Source organism: Rhea pennata, chromosome 2 (assembly GCF_028389875.1).
Source record: "Rhea pennata isolate bPtePen1 chromosome 2, bPtePen1.pri, whole genome shotgun sequence".
Taxonomy (NCBI): Eukaryota; Metazoa; Chordata; class Aves; order Rheiformes; family Rheidae; genus Rhea; species Rhea pennata.
In genome coordinates, this window is record NC_084664.1 from 140,005,474 (window position 1) to 140,024,183 (window position 18,710).

The 18,710-nt window shown below is 38.9% G+C and overlaps 1 protein-coding gene across 1 annotated transcript in view; it reads left to right on the forward strand.

The window, feature by feature from the left end:
• Positions 1 to 18,184, forward strand: part of STK3 (serine/threonine kinase 3) — a 143,096-nt gene extending 124,912 nt beyond the window's left edge. The window contains exon 11 of the mRNA XM_062570483.1: positions 13,932 to 18,184. Coding sequence (XP_062426467.1) covers positions 13,932 to 14,090 — 159 coding nt within the window. The 3' untranslated portion in view covers positions 14,091 to 18,184. The remainder of the gene's footprint in view (positions 1 to 13,931) is intronic.
• Positions 18,185 to 18,710: the final 526 nt, after the last annotated feature.

The window sequence follows — 18,710 nt, forward strand, 5'->3', positions numbered from 1 at the left end:
AGATGAGCCTGCGAGCTGCATAGCGGTTGAGTGAATGGAGCATAGATTTTATTTGAGCGCTAATACCCTGCATTTCAGGTAGACGTATGCCTGGCTCGTATTTTCCCATCCTTTCTATATGGTGTGGGAATGTGCTAAATGGGTTATTTGGAATGAGTTGGAGCTTGATAGGGGCACTTGTTATTTCCTACCATAGTAGTTAGATTTGGAAATAATACGAGTAAGGCTGTGGTGCTACTTCAGTTTCCAAATCAAGAATGCTAAAGCAATTTTAAAACCTGTTTTTGAGCCCTGGCAGTGTTTTTCAGGACAAGGATTTAGATTTGAAGGTACAGCCATCTCTACTCAAAGTGTAGTGTTTTCACTGTTGATACACTATACATTGGCTAGGATTTTATAATTATTTCAATTTCTTCAATGTTTTTAAGTCACGAAAAGTGAAAGTTAATTGAAATATAGACAATCACTCTAGAAATGATGAATGGGAAAACTAGCAGTGGGTGAGTGGGTAGATAGGGTTTTACTGAGACTCTGATCACGTCATGCATCTGAAGAGTTCGCTGAGCTAGTATCAGTCCCTACTTGTGGTATATATAGTTGATGTGATTTAGTCATACAATCTAGACGTGGAATACAAAGTGCTATAAATTGGGACTGTGATTAATTGACCGTGCTGTCATTTTTTTGCTGTCACAAAAGCTTGCACAATACCTGTTTGCATTATGCTTTGCTCTAATGTTCTTCCCTTGTCATAATAAACCACAAATATGTCTGCAAAGTGTAATTTGAAAAATCTAATTAAACCAAATAATGTTCTTTAAACTGTGACAAAGTGAATAGATCAAATGTGGTATAGATCTTGCTAAGAGTTAATACTGTGAAGGTAAGAATGAACTGTGCTTATTTTTGGCTTGATCAGATTAATATATGGGCAAAATATTTGATAACAAAATTTTTTTTGGGAAATGATTTTGGCAGTTCTGGACTCAATAAGTGAATGTGCCACTGAATCACTGAATCTTATTTAATGAATAATAGTGTACAGAATTTCTTACCTAATACTCTCACTGAGTGGACTGTGGTTTAGTGAATAGATTAGATGATGGTTAAGTTTCTGTTCAATGTTGAGAAAGGATTCTTGTTCATTGAGCTGATGGCACTTGTTTTAATTACTGTTATTCTTAGTAGTATGTTAATACATGAACTTCTTACTTCATGTGTTTTAACATAATCATTATCTTTTTCTGTATTTTCATTTTTTCAGGCTATTTCTTAGCATATTACTTATAGTGAAAGTAAAGTACTACATGTCTTTAAAGGAGAAGATACTGTATATATAAAAGTTGCTAGCTAAGTGGTACTGTTTGGTAGGCTGCCAATCTCTGTAGTTGTTAACTTATCTTAGATATGATTTAGTTTGGACTTGAAGCGTGACAGTAGCTATCTGTGCTACATTTAGACCATTCTAATGTGGATTTCATCAGGTTGATTAAAGATTATTTGATAATCAGTTTTTTATTTATGCTGTATTTCATGACTGTGGAGCTGGTGCATTTTATCAGAAGTAAAACTAAATCTTCTACATTAATGAATCTGCTGAAACTCTGCAGTATCTGTCTGATTTGTATGATTTGTAGATATGACTTCAATAAAAAGCAATGCTGTTAGGAATTAAAGTGTTTCTTAAAGCATAACAAGATTTTTGAAAGAGCTCCTCGGTTCTTGAATGGGATAAGAAAGTTTTCTAAATGAGTTTCACCAGTTCTTATAACATCAAAGCTCTTATTATAAAAGAAAATGAAATCTCCATGCCTTGTGGTTGACGAGCTTCCAAATGTGATCCGAGAGTGAAACAACACAGTCCTGTTGTCTAGAGACTCAGCAAGCTGGGCTGCTGCTGTTGGAAACCCAGATACTTTGCTAGCTTAATTCTTTCAGTTCTTAGGAAAACAATGAACCACGTCAAACTAAATAGATAGTTGGGCAGTTCCCTGGGAAAAAAGGAAATTTAAAAAATGGCTGAGATGGGAATAAAGAAGGTTTGAGGAATTTACAGACTGAGGCTAATTCTTCAGAAGCCAGTAGAGCTTCTGCTAATGCTAAAGTTACACAGAAGATGAAACCTACTCTCTAGCAAAGATGACAGTAGCCTTGGACCAGGGGATCGTTATTCCTCTCCCAGGTCACTACAGGCCTCCAAAAGTAACATCAATATGCTGTGCGTCGTTGTTTAAGGTCGGGTAAGGTTCAACTGTCGTTTTCCGCCCGGTCTTTTTCCCCAGGTATTAAATGGATGTGGCTTTTATCAGGTAGACATCTCTCTCGCTCTCTCTCTGCTTTGACTCACAGTTCAGTTTCATCACTCTGTTTTTCCTTTCCTGTCTCTATTAATCTGGTTTTGACTTGCTTTGCTAAATTGTTGTGTTCAGATTCTCCTCTTTCTGTTATTTTGCAGGCCTTTTTATCAACTGATATCTCAGTTTTGCTTTTTTCTCGCTGTCTTTGTTGTATTCTCTTCCATCCCCTAGTGATTAAGAAATATGGCGTTTATTGCCTATAAATTTTCCTGGGTTTCTGTAGGATTTTTTCTGTACTATTCCAGATTGTACTGAAAGTGGCTGAAACCAAAACTCTCCTGTATGTGACTACCAGAGTGCTTTCTGCATGAAATATAAACAAACACACACTATGTCTATCATTTTTTCGTTTATTAAAGATGATGTGTTATTTTCCTAAAACCCTTCTAAATTGGCTATTTTAAAATGAATTGAATCATCTTACTTATAAAGAATATAAATCAGTCAAGATTCCTCAACAACTAGAATTAAATTTGTATGTGTGTGTTTGGGGGTTATTTTCTGAAGTTGTCCTCCAACAGACTTTTCTGCTTAGGAAAATTTAGTTTTGCAGTATCCACTTTTATTTTACTTTTGAGTATCAACATTTTGCCCTTCACTATGACACTGAGGTTTAAGATTTAAAATTCTTTTAGTCTTTTCCAATGTTTTCCAGGATAGATGCTTTTCTGGGTCTAGGTTTAACTTCAAGATTATCTCTATGTATACATGTATTTTTTTGTATGATATAAAGAAATCCTGATTATTCTGTGGATTTCCATTGTAATTTTTATTTTTAAAATAATATTAAGTGGAATTTTAAAAAATAAAATAGCTTTAAATTATATCATTAGGTATTTAATGAATTTGTAGGTTTATACTTTTTTTTTAACCTTAGGATTTTGAGATTTACATTTACAAAAAATTGTAGCAAAATTGGGAAACTTTTTAATTTTGTCTTTGGGATTTTTGAAAGCCTTAATTGAATAGTTTTATTTATTAAAAATATTCTGGTCCTAAATAATTCATAGTCTCAGTGGTTAATACAACTTGCATTTACATATAGTTTAGTGGAACTATAAAAAGATGTAAAACTTATTTTCTGAAATTTAAAAAATGATCATCTCATCTGAAGAATGAAATGTCAGGGAGGCGATACCTTAGCTTAGAAAACATCTTTTAAATATGAAAGTAACTTTTGGATCTATAGAACTGAATGAATTATAACTGCAATTTGCTGGAAATGTGATACAATATTTTTATAAATATGAAACTCAAATATGCTGTAATGTACCTGCTGGTAACTGAACCAATGCTGAGAAATACGAAGAGTAACCAAAAATGCTTGCGCTGGAGATACACATCACAGCAGAGATAAGATACTGACTTTTTGATGCTACTTACTTAGCAGACTAAGAACTCTAGCTAAAGAATTCCTTTCTGTTTTAAAGGTTTATACCTTTGTTGGATTGTGTTTGCAAATAATTTCTTTCATGTGTTTTTTTTCATTCTTCTCCAAAAGGAGATGGGGGGAAATTGTCTATATTTTTAGACCAGGTGTTATAGCTGCTTTACTGTCAGCACTGTGTGAGTATATTTGCAATTGAGTTTAAAAAGCATGATATTAATACCCAGATGGAATGTTTTTCCCTCCTCTTTTGATTATTTACTCTATTGGGAGGTTTGGTAAACATTTATAGTATTTTTCTAACTGCACCCAAAACCTTGAGATGCCTCGTACAGAAAATCATAGTATTAAAAATGCACTATGATCTACATAGAAGTGTAGTTTTCTAAGGCATTTCAAACTGTGATTTTTTTTTTTTTTTTTTTTTTTTTTTTTTTTTTTTGCCAGGGATACCTGAAAAGTCATTTTGAAAAATCTCTGTGATGGATGATGCAATTTTAAAGAGAAGGTGAAAGCAAATTAAAATGTCATGCTTCAGTAGACTCACTTGTGAGCATGTGATGTACCAATGTGCTCTCTGTAAATGACAGAACAAAGAGAGGAGAGAGTGCGAGAGAGTACGGTAGGCTTTTTTTTTTCCTTCTGTACAATTTTTTTAATTAAGAGGAAACTTTTTCAGGTACTAAACAGTTGATCTCAAAGCCTCTTACTTATGGACGTCTATTAGTTACCAGGTTTTTGAGGAACATCACTTGCAGATTATTTCCTCATGCTCAGATTCTTCTAGGTTGTTTTATGTTTCTTAGTGAAAATTACAAACTTTCCAACTACGTGAACATCAGCCGTCACAGTAGTAAAAGCAATGTCAGTGACGTTTGAACTGTTTAGGACGTGATGAAGCATTAACACACTCAAAGATTGTTTTCATCAGGAATTGCATAGAATTATGACATGCAAAAGTTAACAATATAACTCATGTTATACTGTTTTCTATGATGATGTCTGCTTTTCCGTTAGGGTTCAATTTTCCTAGTCAAGATTGCTCATGAAAATTTTAGACTCGGAGAATTTTATTCATGAACTTTTTAGCTCTTTTAATTGTGCAGAAACACTTAGATTCTAGCTGCATCCTCATGACTTAGAAATGAGAGGGAAATAAAAAAAACCAACTTCCTCTCCCTAAAAACTCTCATTTTGGAGATCTGATGACTTTTAAGGTAATTTAATGATGGTGAAGGACCTGGCTCATGATTTTTGAATTGGCAGTACTTTATGTTAGATTGGCAGTACTTCATGTGCTCAAAGAAAACACTCTGGGTAGTATGCAACAGTAATATGCAAATGATAGTATGCACTAATGCTACAGAAAACTCCTTTTTCCCCCTGTGGTGGTTTGCTGTTAAAATCTAACTTTGCACAGAGCTAAGAAAAGCTTTCTAAAACTGAAAGTGATGATTTTTGTTAGTAACTGAGATTTACCTCTGTTTTGTTAAAACAGTGTAACTTTAATGTGTGAGCAAAGACGGTTCTACTAGTAAATGTAGGCCTTAATCACAGAACATTCATATACAATTTTATTGTGAAAGACTTTATAAAATTACATTGAGTTGACCCTGTTTAATTTCCGTCTTAATGCTATGTGCTTACTTTACCCGCCAAAATGTTTCAGATAATTGTCAGTCTTGTCTGACTTTCATTGACTGAACGTAAGGTTTTAAAACTCGTATTTTTAATTCTTCTCTCTCATAAATTCTCAAAAGCAGTGACAGTAAATGAGGACCTTTTTATATCTGTACGACCCCATATTTCACATTTTGCCACAAGGAGACTTGCTGTGCACATCTACTGAAATAAATGTTTCCCTTCTATCTCCTGCCTGAGTTTGCTTTCCCGTGGCTGATTTACCTGCCCTGGTGCCTACAGGGCAGGAGTGCCAGTGAGACAGCTCCGACTGGTGGCTGCTGGGTGCTTCAGACAGCTCGTGGCCTGATGTTGCCCATCCTAGCTCAGTATGATTTGAAATATAATCGTAGGACATATAGCAGTTCTCACTTCATTGCTATGCTGGGGCAGCTAAACAGATGGCAGTAACTGAGGAATGTTTCAGGGAAAAAGTCCTTTTGCATGCAGGCCTGAGAGAACTACTACATAAGTGAGATTTACAGGGTTTGGCTGTGAGTTTGTAGACCAGAAAATTATGTTAAAAAGGCTCACCTTTTACATTTTGGGCACAGGCTCAAGTTCAATTTTTTTACATTATTAAAAAGGAGTTTGAAATCGTCAGTGGACCTCATTCCATAAGAGAAAAGAAAACTTTGCTCAGGAGAGGTAAAATGGAGAGAAAGTTCGTTCGTCTTACCCGAGGCCACTAACAACAGAAAACAATTCAAGGCATGCACTGGTTAAATCTTAGAAAGTGCTATAGGCAACCCACTTTTGCAATTGCCATAGAAAATTATTGTTGTTAGCCATTCTGTTGATAGTTCATATTGCAGGAATTACTAGCAGATGGGAAAATAGATGACTCAGAATACAGTATTAGCAATCCATATTTTTTAAATCAAAGGCCTCTAATAAGGCATGTAGCATCTGTAAGATTCATTTAAGCAGTTGCTAGGAAGAATTTGTTTTTTCAAGTAAACACAACAAACTTAATACAGATTATTTTTTGATTGAATATCTATTTTCTTAACAGTTTAAACCCTGAAAATGCATTTGCTTGTTTTTGTTGCACCAGCTTAATGGCAGTATCCCATAACTTAGTTTGATAGACTGCAGGTTTGTGATGGTAACTCATGCATTATGGAATTACTAATGAAATCTAATTTTATCATATTGAAAACATCACAGGCCTGGAGCTTTTATTTATCTCTGTGAGCTGTCAAGGGTGGATTAAGATTATAGTGCGCTATATCCACCAAAACCTTGGCTTTCACCCCCTGAAAAGTTTGGATGGCTACGGATATGTGCTGGCCAAGTGCAGTTAATGAGTTCCAGCCTCTGTTGTCCAGACCCCTTCACCTAAATTCATGGAGTGTAAGCGCCCCCCGAGTACCTCAGATGCATTGCTTTCTTCCTGACTCCTGTGCTGGAAACAGGTGAAAGCCAGTAGTCAGGATCTGCATTGCACCGCTTGAGTTGATGACTTCTGAGAGTCCATTTTTGGTTGAACACTATCTCTTTCCTTCTTAGATATTGCTACAGAATCCCAGCCTTTAGCAGGCAGGCATATAGATTTTCCAGTTGCCCATTTTGGCCCGTTTTTCCTTCAGTATGACTTGACCGTGGTTGCAAACAGAATACAAAGGGTTTGGTATGGGTCCTGCTACAGGGAGAAGAATTAATGACTGCAAATAATTATTCTGTAGTCTGCTGAAAATACTGATCCAAATGAAGCTAGTCTGTCTGGGATGCAAGAAGTTAGGCTGAAATAAGTAAAAGTTGCTTCATTCGACTTACTGGAGTTTAGTTCTGAGAGACAGCCACAGCAGTATGTGAGGAAATAATTCCTTCTCTATCATTTTTTGATGAAGACATGTTTAAAAAACCCCAGAAACCTGAAGGATAAAGACATTTTTTGCACAGAAAATAATCTTCTGATGAAATGCTAAAATGCACTAAGGTTCACATACCTTGCATGATAGTATTGCATTTTTTTCTGCTACAAAACTCATCTCTGCTTCTAAAATTACAGATAGTAGTGAAGAGCAATGGTTCCTGCCACCTTCACACAGGGAAAGCATATCTATCTCTGGAGAGCTAATAGCTGTGATATGAGCTTTGATCACCTTGTGGTTTGTTACCAAAATCCTGTAGGAACTTCTCTTTGGCTAATAACTTGCAGGCTAACTGTCCCAACTTCCGAATTTTTAACCTATCCCAAGTTAAGATCTTGAGAGTGAAGATGGTCACATTAAAAAGGGTTTGCTAACAGTTCTTAATCTGTTCTTCTGCTTTCTGACTTCTATATGTAGCCTTCATTGGAAATGTCTCTAACCCTATTATGAGTAAGTTGAAAAATGGCTCAGGAGGAGGCAAATAGTTGGCCTCCCATTTGCAAGAAGTCTGAGATAATTTATGCCAGGTTTCCACACTTAGTAGCTCCTAAGAGGAGCCTAAGTGGTGTGGCTGGGTTGCCTTTTCTAAAGATTATTACTGAAAATTGTGAGTACAGGAACAAATTCAGCTATGGTTTTATTTTATGCTGGTTGTCTTCAGTTCAAATTGGTGTTGCTTGAAAGATCTTTAGCCAGAGGAAGCCTGGGGTAACTGGGCTCCTTTCTGTTTGGACACCTTTCTTCTGCCAGGATCTCCCCCTAAAGCAGCAAGAGAGAAGGGAGCTAATAGCAGTCAGCTTATATTGCTGCGAGCTTCCTCTGTGAGAGCAGCTCTCAACTGACCTCTTCATGGGCAAAATCCATTTCCTTTGGTACAGCAAAGCAGAGTAGATAATTTCATTCTGACTTGTTTGGATGAAGCTATGGCTTCAACTTGTAGAAGACATTATTCAATGTTATCTGGCTCTGGAGATTGCTTTGCTTTCTTTTCTCCCTCTTCCCTTAGGCTCTCTCTTCAGTTATTAGATTAACAAGCATACCTTTCAGGAAAAAATATATATATATTTTTTCCTCTACATACTTAATTTCTTATATTGGAAAACTAATTATGCATTGCATACCCACTCTAGAAGACTCTTCGTGTGTGTAAAACAGGTCTACACATCTGTTTCCAGATATATATTGCTACAGGTAATTGATGCATTCATGGTGTTACAGGTTCTAATTTGACCTGTTGCTTTCCCAAAGCCATGTGAGTACATGGCGATATGAAGGATCCTCGTGAAGGCAAATGCTGTTACTGGAAGCTCATTCCAGTAAAGCCTAGTAAACAGGGCTTTAAGCTAGGTAGGAAGGGGGAGGGAGGAGTGTCATAGAGACAGGGTAATCAACAAAACACAACTCAAGTTGGGGGGCCTCCAGCGGGTGCATGCAGCTGGGGATGTGCGTTTGGGACACGGCTATGGGGGACTCCAGTACACCGTTCCTGGGAAACCTGCAGGCATGACCGCCTCTTTGAAATGCCTGTACACCCATGCACGCAGCATGGGGAACAAACAGGAGGAGCTGGAGATCTGTGTGTGATTGCAGGGCCATGATCTCATTGCAGTCACGGAGACTTGGTGGGACAGCTCCCATGACCGGAATGCTGCCATGGGTGGCTATGTGCTTTTTAGGAGAGAGGCCAGGGAGGCAAGTTGGTGGAGTTGCTCTTTATGTGAGAGAGCAACTGGAATGCATCGAGCTCTGCCTAGGGGTGGAGGAGGAGGAGGCAGTCGAGAGCTTATGGGTAAAGATCAAAGGGCAGGCTAACATGGGAGACACTGTTGTGGGTGTCTACTACAGGCCACCTGACCAGGAAGAGAAGTTGATGAGGCCTTCTATAGGCAGCTGGAGGTAGCCTCACAATCACAGGCCCTGGTTCTCCTGGGGGACTTCAACCACCCTGACATCTGCTGGAGGGACTACACAGCAAGGCACAAGCAGTCCAGGAGGCTCCTGCAACACATTGATGGTAACTTCTTGTCACAAATAGTGGCAGAGCCTATGAGGAAGGGTGTCCTGCTGGACCTTGTCCTTACCAACAGAGAGGGACTTATTAGAGATGTGAAGGTTGGGGGCAGCCTTGGCTGCAGTGACCGTGAGATGGTGGAGTTCAGGATCCTGCAGGAAAGAAGTAAGGCAACAAGCAGGATTGCAACCCTGGACTTCAGGAGAGCAGAATTTGGGTCTTCAGAGACCTACTTGGTGGAGTCTTATGGGTTAAGGCCCTAGAAGGAAGGGGGGTCGAGGAGAGCTGACTTGTATTCAAAAATCACTTCTTCCAAGCTCAAGAGCGGTGCATCCCTATGAGTAAGAAGTGCAGCAAAAGGGGCAGGAGATCTGCATCGGTGAGCAAGGAGCTCTTGGCCAAATTCAGACAGACAAAGAAAATACACAGAATGTGGAAGAGGGTGCAGGCTACTTGGGAGAATTACAGGCATGCGGTTAGAGTATGTAGAGATGCGGCGAGAAAGGCTAAGGCCCAGCTGGAATTGAGTCTGGCAAGGGATGTTAAGGACAACAGGAAGGGCTTCTTCAAATACATCAGCAGCAAGAGGAGGACTAGGGAAAATGTGGGCCCACTACTGAATGGGGCGGGGGCCCTGGTGACAAGGGATCCAGAGAAGGCAGAATTACTGAATGCCTTCTTTGCTTCAGTCTTCACTGCTAAGGGCAGCCCCCAGGAATCCTGTAGCCTGGACGTGAGGGAGAAAGTCTGGAGAAGGGAAGACTTTCATTGGTTGAGGGGGATAGGATTAGAGACCTTCTGGGCAGGCTAGACATCCACGAATCCATGGGCCCGGATGGGATGCACCCACGGGTACTGAGGGAGCTGGCAGATGTTGTTGCCAGGCCGCTGTCCATCATCTTTGAAAAGTCATGGAGATCAGGAGAGGTGGCTGAGGATTGGAAGAAAGCCAGTGTCACTCCAGTCTTCAAAAAGGGCAAGAAGGAGGACCCAGGCAACTGTAGGCCAGTCAGCCTCACCTCCATCCCTGGAAAGGTGACGGAACAGCTCATTCTGGATGTCATCTCCAGACATACGGAGGAAAAGAAGGTGATCAGGAGTAGCCAGCATGGATTCACCAAGGGGAAATCCTGCTTAACCAACCTGAGAGCCTTCTATGATGGAATGACTGGCTGGGCAGATGAGGGGAGAGCAGTGGACGTTGTGTACCTTGACTTCAGCAAGGCTTTTGACACTGTCTCCCATGGCATCCTCCTAGATAAGCTCAGGAAGTGTGGGTTAGACAAGTGTACAGTGAGGTGGCTTGAGAACTGGCTGAAAGGCAGAGCTCAGAGGGTCATCATCAGTGGCGTGGAGTCCAGTTGGAGGCCTGTGGCTAGTGGTGTCCCCCCAGGGCTCAGTACTGGGTCCCATCCTGTTCAACTTCTTCATCAGTGACCTGGATGAGGGGACAGAGTGCCTCCTCAGCAAGTTTGCTGATGACACCAAGCTGGGAGGAGTGGCTGACACACCTGAGGGCTGTGCTGCCATTCAGAGAGACCTGGCCAGGCTGGAGAGCTGGGCAGAGAGGAACCTCCTGAGGTTCAACAAGGGCAAGTGCAGAGTCCTGCACCTAGGGAGAAATAACCCTTGGCACCAGTACAAACTGGGGGCTGACCTTCTGGAGAGCAGCTCTGCAGAGAAGGACCTGGAAGTGCTGGTGGATGAGAAGTTGAGCATGAGGCAGCAATGTGCCCTTGTGGCCAGGAAAGCCAATGGTCTCCTGGGGTGCATTAGAAAGAGTGTTGCCAGCAGGTGGAGGGAGGTGATCCTGCCCCTCTCCTCAGCCCTGGTGAGGCCTCATCTCGAGTCCTGTGTCCAGTCCTGGGCTCCCCAGTACAAGAGAGACATGGAGCTACTGGAGAGAGTCCAGCTGTAGGGCTGCAAAGATGATCAGAGGCTTGGAGCACCTGCCCCATGAGGAATGGCTGTGAGAGCTGGGCCTCTTCAGCCTGGGGAAGAGAAGACTGAGGGGGGATCTGATCAATGTGTACAAGTACCTGAAGGGAGGGTGTCAGGGGGATGGGGGCAAACTCTTTTCAGTTGTCCTATGTGACAGGACAAGAGGCAATGGGCAGAAACTGAAGCACAGGAAGTTCCACCTGACCGTGAGGGGGAATTTCTTCCCTGTGAGAGTGACGGAGCACTGGAGCAGGTTGCCCAGAGAGGTTGTGGAGTCTCCTTCTCTGGAGATATTCAAGGCCCGCCTGGATGCAACCTTGTCTAACATGCTCTTGGTGACCCTGCTTGAGCAGGGAGGTTGGACTAGATGATCTCCAGAGGTCCCTTCCAACCTTACTGATTCTTTGATTCTATGATTGTTTTCTAGATTTGAAAAGTCAGTTTCTTTAATTTCCAGCCCAGCTGCCTGTGATGTTTAAAGAATACTTAATTCTGTTTGCTGTCTCTATTTCTTGGTTGAAATTTAAATAAAAACTCACCTATCACATTCCTCTCTGACAATTTATGCAAAATGTTTTTCAACACAGAATAATTATGTGATCACATGAGTTTCAGTCTACTATATATATTTTAAGCCTGATGTCTACCACAGTGATTCAGGGGGCCAGATACCTGGCTACTCAAGCTGTTAGCTGGCCTGGCCCAGACCAGATAGCAGACTTCATTAATAGTGGTCCTCATGCTGTATGCACATACACAGTTATTCATGGTGCCTTTCATAGTCCATTAACTAGTCCATGGTGTCTCAAATACGTTCCTCCTCTCACATATGCTAGAAGACATGGTTTTATTGCTCCTCTCATCTGTGTTGCTTTGAAATTGGTTAAACAGGGGAATCAGCACTGTGGTCTCTTCTCATGATATTGCAGATATCTCTGACACTCCTCTAATGAATATCTTCAGTGAAAAGTGTCTTTAGTGTGCCAGTTACATTTAGCAGTTGGCTAAAAATGAAAGAGAATGCATTTTTTCCTTTCTTTCTCTGAAAACAGAAAGATGGTTTTTTTGAAAGAGTCTTGGTGATTGAGGAATTACAGTTCCTTTCCCCAGCCCCTTCTCACATTTATCAAACGTGAGAAACGTACCAAACTACAGGATATTTAATTATTTAGGAGGCAAATCCTTCTCTCCTAAGAAGCCAGACTTGTCTTTTGTCCTTGGAGAAACAAATATTACTTGATGAAGTACTGAGCCACTAAGCACGTGTGAGGTTGCTCTGAAGCGAATACTAGTGTGAGGATCTTTGGTGCCAGAAGATGTTTTGACAGTTCTGAGTTTGATTGCCAAGCGCAAAGGGGATTGTACTTGGCTGTGGGAGTGTAAACATCCTCACCTAGTTCCTTCTGAAGGAATCACAGAATGATGCATGTTTTCCTTGGTGGGGTGGCCTTGTAGAATTAATTATGAGCAGATTTTGCCTTTATTAGGTATTTTCCCCATAATTCACATCTTTGTAGGAATTTCATTATTAAAATCACATTGCATGAAAATTTGCTTCTCTTTCCATATGCTCTTCTATGAATTTCTGATCTCCACTCCCTCTATATTCTGACTTTGTTTTTCGTTTACCGTGTACGATGTAGTATTTTAGTAGCAACTGTAACGCTGGTGTTTGGACTGTATGTAGCCACATGTATTGCTAACTTACATGCCTCAGATACTAATAAAAATGTAGATCAAAAGTAGTATTGCATTCCTCAGGTGAAATGGATCTGAATGTGTTGATGGAAAATTGCCCTAGATTCATGAACTGCATATTGACTCATTAGTAGGTTGATTCAGAAAATACTTTCTTTTTTTTTTCCCTGAGTTAGGTGGTATGCTTGTTTGCAGTGTCAGAATATTGGCAAAGTAAGGATTGTCCCTTTCCAAGGATGAAATTCCTTGTGCTGTTTGATGTTGATATACTTCGCACTTTCTTTCACACTCATTTTTACACTGAGTATTGCTGCATCCCTGGCAAGAAATAGAAAGGCAGAGAAGCACCAAACTTCCCCATGAAAAAATACATAGGCCAATCAAAGGACTGAATTCCAAATGTCGATATTTTCATGCAAGGGCAAATGGGGCAGCAGTGCCCGAAGGGCCCGGTTCTGTGGGCAGATTCCGGCCGCTGTTATTTGCAGTGCCCAGCAGGGCAGCGAGACTGTTTATTTTTAAATGACCCAGTGGTCTTTAATTTTTGTATAAGTTCTAAGCGAGTAATGAACTGTTCAACGCTGTGAGAAAATACTTCTGTGGGAGACTAAGGTTCTGTAAAAAAGCATTTGATTAAGCAGTTTGTATATATGAATATAATTATGTCTATACTATGACAAGTTTTTTTCAGATTAATGAATTTAACTCCAGACCTTTAATTTATTTGCCATCTATTTAGAAACTTTACAAAGTGATTTTTTTAAAATGTACAGTGTGTGTGTGTTTTTATGCTATTAAACTTACTATAGCACATATCAGTGCTTTTTGTTTTATAGTTATATACATATATATGCATACACAAAAAAGCATATAGAACTTTTCAAATGTAAATTAAATTCTTACGAAAGGTGGTGAGTTTCATTGTTGTAAATACTTTTTAATCTTTGGGGTTTTTCTTTTTTTTCTTGGTTGATTTACAGTTAAAGAATCTAAGTTTAGAAGAACTACAGATGAGATTAAAGGCTTTGGACCCTATGATGGAACGGGAAATTGAAGAGCTTCGTCAGAGATACACTGCAAAGAGGCAACCTATCCTAGATGCAATGGATGCAAAGAAAAGACGACAACAAAATTTCTGAATTTGTTTTACTTTTGTTCAGAGATAATGTCATGAGTCAGTGTGGACACTGGTAACTGTAAGTCTGAAGGAATTCTGAGAATTTTTTTTTTTTTAAGAAAGCGACCTTTCAAATTTTCCTTCACAAATGATGACAATTGGAGCAGTGAAAGAGCATACATATGCTATTCTGCAAAGGCAGTAAAGCACATTACCACTTGTTATATTTTCAAATGTTTGATGTAATAGAAGTTCAGTCTATTACTTCCTAATCTTTTTTTCAACTGTATAGTGGTAATTTTGTGTTGTACATTAGGAGTTGTGTTTTGGAGCCCCTGGAACTATTTCTTGATTGTGCAACACTACAGAGCCTTATGTTGCAATATATTTTGCTCTCATTTAGTAGCATATTTATTATGTAATCTTTGGTTATCCTATTTATTTTATGCCTGTTTACGTTTTTTATTAGGAAGTGTTAGGATAATATAGTGGAGAGCAGAGCCAGGTCAGATAAAATTGGTATTGTAGTATGATACAAAAGCTCACCACTATATTGTCTTCTAAAACTCCAATTTCAGCAAGCATCTTAATTCAAGACAGCACTTGAATGTGTATCCAGTCTGTTCAGATCGATAAGATTTAAGCATAAACTAAATGATAGGCACATGTCTTACTGCTGTCCTGAATCAAGGACTGTGGCTGTGGTTGAGCAATGTAGTTGTTATACTAGAGAGAGTTCTTTTAGAGAGTATTTCTGTCATCTTTACGCACACTGAGTGATCTCTTACTAAACAAGAAAACAAGTGCCTAGTCAGTTTTGATTTTCCGGAATTCAGGAGAAGCAATAATTGCAGTCACTCCTACAGTGTAGATTTCCAATTGCTATTGCAGTTTGGAGCAGTAGAAACTCCTGTTTTGCACCACAATTTTATAATGAAGTAACAATGACACTTTTTGGATCTTTTTTTTTTTTTTTTGGTTCATTTAATTTTTTATCACTGTCTTGGGAGAAGAGGAAGTTATTGGTGGTTTGGTTTGGTTTCACATTATAGACATTAAGGGATAGTAATTTTAAAAGCCAAAGAAAATCAACCGAATATTTAAGTACTAAAAAGAAGCAGTGTTTTGCAGTACTCTGAGGGCTCTGTCCTGCAATCACTAAGCGTTAAAAACTCCTGTAGTCTTCTGTGGATATATCTTGGGGAATCAGAAATACAGGATCAAGCTCTTAGTATCTTTTTACAGGTTTTCTCTCTGGTTCATGTTGTGTTATATCTAGTAGGTAGAATTTACCATATTGCAAGAAATAGTTCAGACTTAGCAGAAAATGTGATCCACTTTCTGAACTATCTACTGTGTTCTCTGTTGATATCTTTACAATTGTTGCCTTTTATGTAATTAACTTTACTGTGATAGTCATATTTCTTTAAACAATACGGCTGAAGAGATCTTTACTTGCAGCCTTCAACTGTTCATTTTTTAATGGTGACTACTGTATGGGCATCTTCTGTTAAATATTTTCTGGAAGTTAGTAATCATCTCATACCTCTTAACATTTACTGTCATCATACATGGACCATTCAGATGGAACAGTGCAGATTTTGGAGATGGTGCAGTGTATTACAGAGTTTAAGCAAAAGGGAAACAAAATTTTAAACAGTTCAGCATATTACAGCGTGCTGGGACCAGAGTTTGCTTTTGAGCTATCTACAGCCGTTGTTGTCAGTTGTCGTTCTGTGCATGTGTTTGTGTGCACACCACGCTCTAACATGTAAAGTCAAATAAATTTTAATTGTGATTATTAAAACATCCTTATCCTCAGCTCTCTTTATGCTTCCTAAAATAATGATCATCCCTTACAAAGAAATAAGAACACAGAAGAGCCATAAAAATTACTTTAAGCAAAATAAATACACTTTGTAGTCTTAGGTCTCACATTTATACAATGAAATGTCAAGTAAAAAGTATAATCATATCACTGTATCATTTGATTATAATGATAATGCAACAAAAACCAGCATCAACTCCCTTAATTAGTAGTTATTTATGTAAAATTTATTCCCAATTCCTGAACTTTCTGTTCTCAAAAACTCTGTTATTTATACACAAAAGCAAATGTATGAAACAGAAAGATTTAAGCCATCAGGGGTGAAAACTAACTTGTCTTTTATTGGTATAGGCATATCAATACCAAGCAAAATGTCACTGTGCAGCATTCTTATTTGCATCTTTAGTAGTTTTCTTTTCCCTTACTCTCTTAAACTTACACACTGATTTTGAATAATGTAGCAGAATACACACTGTAGTATAGTGATCACAATTTTCATATTTTCTGTCATGGACATTTTTGCAATGTAGTGCACGAAATACTAAATGTTAAGCCCCAGAGGGATCTAGTAAAAGGCCATTTTAGACTAGAGCTGTTGCAGTCTAACATCTGAAATGTATCAGAAGATGATGGACATCTTTTTTTTACTCCTGATCTGTATGCATAGAAGCAATTTGACTAAATTTTGTGCATGTGCATGCATCCAGTTATGGATTATACACACAAGAGAAAAATCTAAAAGAGTGGAATAAATCAAAATTCTGATGAGATACTTAAAATGGCTGAAAAATAACTTCTGAGTTGTTTGGATAGATGCAGGAAGTCTTGAGACCAAAGAGTACTTCCAGCAATTAATACAGAATTAGTGGTGTTGCCATCTGATATGGTACACACTCTAGTCAATATAAAGCTGTCTTTGGCTTCAGAAGCCAGCTTATCAGGCTCTAAATTAAATATAGGAATAACATACAGAACTAGATTTTGTATTAAGAAATGGATACAATTTATCTTTTCTTCTGTTCTTGTAAGTGACTCAAATCATCTCTGTGAATGACTACACATCTCCACTGGTGAATGAGCATCCCTATAAAGGAAAGTAGATAGTGCAATAAATAAGATATTTTAATAGCAAAGAAAGACTTGCAGCAAATCTAATAGAACTACTGACAAGTTAACTTTCAATAAGGTTTTAACCCAGCATTTTCTTGTTTGCTTCTGATTCTGTATGTTTAAGTTAGTAAGTTGAAAAAAAAATGACCAAACAAAAAAACCCACTTGTAATGAAAACTAATTTCTTAGGTATAATTATTGTCTTGTTCATTCTAACTGAAGCTAAATTGTGTTAATAATAACTATTAAAGTTCATTTACATAGCCTTCTCTCATGCTTAAATTTCCTTTCTATAATATTGTGAGCCCAGCTGTGAGCACAGATAACCGTATCTCTAAAAGTCAGGTATGGAGAGGTTTTTTCCACCTGAAGACATTCATGCAAGCTCCAGAAGTCTGGGGATCATCATGGAAAGGAATAATAGGCCAGTCTCAGGACAGGAATCCCTCTCTGCAGCCTAAGCTTGCTAAAAGCCTAATCCCGAGAGCGCTGAGCAGTCCCCCAACATGGTGACGGCTGGAGGTATTCATAGACATCCTTTGCCGAAGGTGCTAGCAGACATTAGCAGCTTTAGGTGCACTTTTGATTTCCTAGTGCAATGAGAACAGTAGTTAACGGAGGGTCTTCACTAGGGAAAGCTGCCCATGTATTTTCTGGGTTTTTTTTTTTTAAGTATTCATTCTGTTCTAAGAATCTGTCCATAAAGACTCTCTAGTAAAAGAGACTCATGAGCCAAACTCCTCAGCGAAATGCATTATGTTTGAAGTGACAAAATTCTACTGCTAATATGAATTAATCTGACAGCTATTGGATATTATAATTATTTACTGCTTATCCACAATAAATAATAGCTTGTCTGTATTTGCCAAGGTATATTCAGATGAGAGAACATAATGTACAATGACTCAGACTGCTGCTCTGTTCATCTGCACCATGCATTGAACTTCCTGGTATAAAAATGGCTGGTTATGAAGGGCTCAGTGCACAAGTACAGGAGATAACGTTAGTGACCATTTTGGGGCACTGGTGCTTCTAAACGGAATGTATATTGTAAAAGGTCTGTCAAACACTCTGTATGCACACTGCTTTACCAGAATGTGACAGGATGAGGGCTGAATTTTCTAAGTGTATGCTTGGTTACAAAACTATAATTAAAAAGACCTTATAACACGAAGAAAGCCTTTATTTCCTTCATTCGTAAATAATAAGGGCTTCACCTTACTGTGGCATTTCTTTCTCTGTACTTCAGAAAGCAGTGACGGGTATTTTGTAATGTCATATAGTTAATTGGGAAATCGGATTGGGGAATTTTCTGTGCCAGGAGGCGTTGCAACAGTTTTATGCCCACTCTTGCCAATGAAAGCCTCGGAGAGGACAAGTAGCGTATGGAGTTTCTTACCATATCTTTGTGCCAGGTGACATAATAGCTAATTCCTTTCTGGAGAAGGCAAAATTACATTGATGGTTCTTTGTAAAGTCATTAAGTTGTGCTGGGGATGTGTTAAAATTTTCTTCACAAAATGTGTTTCTTTTCTGTGGTTGGCGTATTCATTATGGAAAAGGACTCCTGTTTACATGTTTCCTCCTCCTTTCCGCCCCGCTGCCATCTGCGGTCATGCGGATTTGACTGCAGATGATGCTGTTTTGGCAGAGACTTTCCGTGCCCCAGCCCTACACAGATATGGACATAGCTGGTTCTATCAA